Here is a 5,000-nt window from a genome sequence, read left to right on the forward strand (position 1 = left end):
GTTCACACACACACACGTAATGATGACCCACCTGTAAAACAGTCTTTATGACCGAGTACAACATAGCTGGATTTTCTAGCATGATTAAACGGGCTTCAGTGTGGATCAACGCTAATTAGCATGAAATGATCTGACGTACTGTATTTAGCCATTAGATTAGCACGTTAAAGTCTGAGTGTCACATCCTGCTCCGATTCTTCTCTAAGAATCTGTTATGGATTGGGTGTGTGTTAGTGCTGTATCAGTTGTTTATCCTGTGTGTGTGTGTGTGTGTGTGTGTGTGTGTGTGTGTGTGTTTTTCCCCTCAGCACCTTCATTATAGAGAAGCAGCCGCCTCAGGTGCTGAAGACTCAGACAAAGTTTGCAGCTACGGTGCGTTTGTTAGTAGGAGGAAAACTCAACGTCCACATGAACCCTCCTCAGGTGAAAGCCACCATCATCAGCGAGCAGCAGGCCAAGGCACTGCTGAAAAACGAAAACACCCGGAAGTGAGTTTATGAGACACTCGTAATATTCCAGACAACTAGATAAAATATTCCGAGCCAGATTCAATACCAACATCCAGGCCCAAATTTAGGGTGCAGCTTCAGTATCTACATCCAAATCCAGAATTAGTATTCAGTATATAGATTCAGTATCCAGACTCAGTATCCAGCACATGAAGCAACATTAGATGCAAGACCTTCTTAAAAAGTTTTCTTTTGTTGTAATGTAAAGTGACATAGTTTTAGATTTTTACCTACGAAGGTGTTTTTAGTGACCAAAACTTCGGTCTAGGAATTGGGATTGAATTTCTCTCTCTCTCATTCATTTTCTACCGCTTATCCGAACTACCTCGGGTCACAGGGAGCCTGTGCGTATCTCAGGCGTCATCGGGCATCGAGGCAGGATACACCCTGGACGGAGTGCCAACCCATCGCAGGGCACACACACACACTCACGGAAACCAGAGTACCCGGAGGAAACCCCCGAGGCACGGGGAGAACATGCAAACTCCACACACACACAAGGAGGAGGCGGGAATCGAACCCCGACCCTCACGGTGTGAGGCGAACGTGCTAACCACTAAGCCACCAGGATTGAATTTCTGATATCTGTCTGAGATCACTCTTTCTGTCCAATATGGGGAATTCAATATGGGTGATTCTCATTGGTCAGCATAAATGTAGTTAAATGTCCCCTATTGGACAAGACATCTCATCCTCCAGACACTCATTCAGTTTATTTAAAGTCTTCCATAAAAGCCTGAAGGACACTTGATGTGGCTGTAATTAAGGATACTGATGTCCTCAGTAGTGTTTGAATAGATGTCGAAGTCGCTTTCGGTCTATCATTCAGAACGCATTCGCCTTCTTATCTGTTCTTGCCTCGAAACATTCAGCCGCTCCTGCAGAAACCGTTTTCACCGCATCTCAGATAGAAGCTAATCGAATCAATTTAGCAAACTCATCAAGTGCGTATTAACGCCCGCGAATCCAATTCCACTCGGTGAAAATCTGCGAAAAAGACGGCTGCAAGTGAACATCTTGCGCGAATGCGGTCCGCCTACACAGTCACGTTGACTAATTCGATGATTTGAACTTCCTGTTTCATGTTTAACAATTGCAGGGAAAGATATTTTGTGGTCTAGGCTGAGTTACAGCTAGATGTATGAAGTCACGGATCGGCATGGCATGCAAACGGTGTCAATTTTGACTAAATCGCCTGCTGAGAAAAAATAAACAAGCATCTGGTGCAACTTTTGCGCTTTTCTCCTACGGCTGGGTGTCAAGGGGGCAGAATTGGTGGTGATTTCTGGGTAGGAGGATGACTTACTGCCCCTCTCCCTCCTGTCAATCACACTGACACTAAACAATCACACGCATCTCTCAGATCATGTATGCGGAAGAGGGTAGGATGCACTAGGACTTATGGCGTATGTTACGCTGCTCTGTGATCCTGCTTCAGCAAGATGTGGTGTAAAAGACGAGAGCTGGAAGGTGGGTGGGAATTTTCAGGTGAGGAGAAAACGAAGAAGAACCGAATAATTCATTCATAAAATAAACTGTCCTCCATCCACGATTCAGAAGAACCGTGTCTGTCTGGAAACCTGTAATGACCATCATCCAAAATCTATCCTCGGTGCTGACAGGAGTCTTCGAGGCCAAGTGTAAAAATATCCTCTGTCCCTCAGTACATACTGTCTAACACTCTGTCTGTCCCTTAGTGACAGCAGTGGAGAGATCCTGAATAATAACTGCGTGATGGAGTATCACCAGACCACAGGCACCCTGATCGCACACTTCAGGAACATGGTGAGTGAAGCAACCTGGGTTCACCTTCAGTCCCAGTCTATTAGCAGTTATTTCCAAGAAGGACATTGAGATGTTCCATAGCAGGCATCGCTGTCTGTTTATCTTTCCTGCACCCAGGGGTGGTTCTAGGCCTTTTTTATGGTGGCTTCAGCCCCCTGTCTGTGATCTCAGCCACCCTAAAGCTAAAGTATAAGATTTACTTTCATAAATAAACAATACAAATGACGTTAAAATGCAGGATATTGATGTGAAAGAAAATTATTTATCAGTTTGATCCAAGAGCAATTTTTTTTACTTTGCTTTTACGCGTGTGTGTTTAGTCTTTCAAAAGTGCTGTCTGCTTTATTTGAACGGAAAAGCTCAGGCACGCGCATCGTGCACGTCAGTCAGAGCTGGAGGCGTTTAGCTATAACGTTAATCGACGGAAAGACGCAAAGACGGCAACCAAAAGCAGTGAAATTTCAACCAAAAGCAGTGAAATTTCACTATTCTTATTACCAGAGTTGTAGCACAAACAAAATATTACTGCAAACAATCCATTCAATACTAAATAAAAATAACATTTATTGATGTGGTCTTTGTCTTGTGAATATTTTTTTAAATAATGACTGCATTCATTGGACACACTGTTCGTAGGGAACGCACACATACATGAACTGATTTGAATCAAGACTGGCATCATTACATCATGCATAAAATTTTGGTGTCCACTTTTACCATTTTAAATAATACCATAACTTTTGGCTTACTATGTAGTCATATAATATAAATCTGTTCTTGTTTTAAATTCTCACTGAGGATTAAAACCCCCTAAAGATGAAACCCTAGAACCGCCCCTGCCCGCCCCTGCCTGTCTTTTATCTAGTATAAAGACCAGAAAATGAAATAAGGCCGCTCGAGTTAGATGATTTACGAGTAATTTGAAAGACTATTTCCTCTTTCCTTTTTTCATTTTTTTTTTCATTACTAACATATTCGATCCTTCAAATTGTTCCTCAGTCTCTGAAGAGGATCAAGCGTTCAGACCGCCGCGGCGCAGAGTCCGTAACCGAGGAGAAGTTCACCATCTTGTTCGAGTCGCAGTTTAGTGTCGGGGGCAACGAGCTGGTTTTTCAGGTCAAGGTGAGATTAAACAGGCAAATGATGTGATTAATACAAACACTGGAAAGTAGATACAAACACACACACACACACACACACACACACACACACACACACACATTGCACGTTAGAGCTTACAACAGGTCTAAACAACATTTTTTTTTTTTTCAAATCTAAACTCGCTGTCCCTCCGGGCTTGTGGTCGATGACAGTTAATCAGGTTACCACGGTAACAGCCCTCAATGGTAGTAAAACTTGTTTATGGTTTAACAATTGAAAACGTGTGGGGTTTTTTTTTCTGACTGTTCAATTCAGTTCAGTTTTATTTGTATAGCTCTTTTAACAATGGGCCTAAACAGCAGCTTTAAAGGACTCTAAAAGTTCAGGATATCAATTTTAAATTTTAAATTTCTTCCTATCGAGAAAGCCATAGGTAACGGTGGTTAGGGAAAAAACCCCGGAGATGATATGAGGAAGGAACTCTGAGAGGAACCAGACTCAGAAAGAAACCTCATCCTCATCTTCTGGCTGACACCAAAATTAAAATAAAAAGAATTAATAAAAATTAAAAAAAAAGATTATAAAATAAAATATATTATTATTATTATTATTATTATTATTATTGTTGTTGTTGTTGTTGTTGTCGTTGTTGTCGTCGTTGTTGTTGTTGTTATTATTATTATTATTATTATTATTATTATTATTATTATTATATATGGATATATTAGTGTGTAGTAAGATTTTTATTTTGTGGAATATATTTGTTATTATAGAATGAACTTACAAAATTAAATCAAAGTAAAACAAGGTTAAAAAAATGAATGAATGAATGAATAAACAAACAAACAAACAAACAAACAAACAAACACAGAACAGCAAAAACTTCAGAACATGCATTCATCCTGTTGGCCAAATAACACATTGTCAATATGTCCATACAGCTGACCAGTTGAAACCAGTATGATGTGAGCAATCCATCTGCATTTATCTTTCCTTGTTTCGTCTGCACTCTCATTCTCAGACCCTGTCTTTGCCTGTCGTGGTGATTGTCCATGGAAGTCAGGATAACAATGCCACAGCTACGGTTCTATGGGACAACGCTTTTGCTGAACCAGTGAGTTCTGGTGAACGTCAATACTTTCATGCTCAGTCACTCTGAAATTATTACCCTTACGAGCACAAGAGCACTTAAGCCTTATTATGTTTGACTCCGAGAAATAGCAGAAATGTTCTGGGTCAAAATGACTGTACGTGGTGAGTCACCGTTAAGTGGTTACCAATAAACATGAACCCAGTAGAAGGAGCTCAGTCATAGTTTTTAATAATATGGACTATTGCATTCATTACATTCATTTCCTTTATTACATACACAACAGAAAAAAAAATCATACAAATCGAAAAACTAATCTGTTTTTAAACACTACAGACAAGGACAGCGAAAGCAACACTACCTTCTCGTTGCCTGTCAAGACATTATTATTTTTAGCACATCTATGAGGTCAATCTTTACCGCTGGCTTCCGCTTACTTACTTAAGTGTCTTCGGTTATAAAATTATAAACATGATTATGTAATTTGTTTAAAAACAAAAAAGATGGATTATTAT

General features: G+C 40.1%; 1 protein-coding gene across 3 annotated transcripts in view; it reads left to right on the top strand.

Annotated features, from left to right (window-relative positions):
• The window catches only part of stat5a (signal transducer and activator of transcription 5a), an 86,171-nt gene that overhangs the window by 70,343 nt on the left and 10,828 nt on the right, over nt 1-5,000 (top strand). For all 3 annotated transcript variants that reach the window (XM_047800893.1, XM_047800892.1, XM_047800894.1), the window contains 4 exons: nt 309-488; nt 2,207-2,294; nt 3,294-3,416; nt 4,417-4,509. In XM_047800893.1, the coding sequence (XP_047656849.1) occupies nt 309-488; nt 2,207-2,294; nt 3,294-3,416; nt 4,417-4,509 (484 nt within the window). The remainder of the gene's footprint in view (nt 1-308; nt 489-2,206; nt 2,295-3,293; nt 3,417-4,416; nt 4,510-5,000) is intronic.

This window comes from Tachysurus fulvidraco, chromosome 15, assembly GCF_022655615.1.
Source record: "Tachysurus fulvidraco isolate hzauxx_2018 chromosome 15, HZAU_PFXX_2.0, whole genome shotgun sequence".
Lineage (NCBI taxonomy): Eukaryota > Metazoa > Chordata > Actinopteri > Siluriformes > Bagridae > Tachysurus > Tachysurus fulvidraco.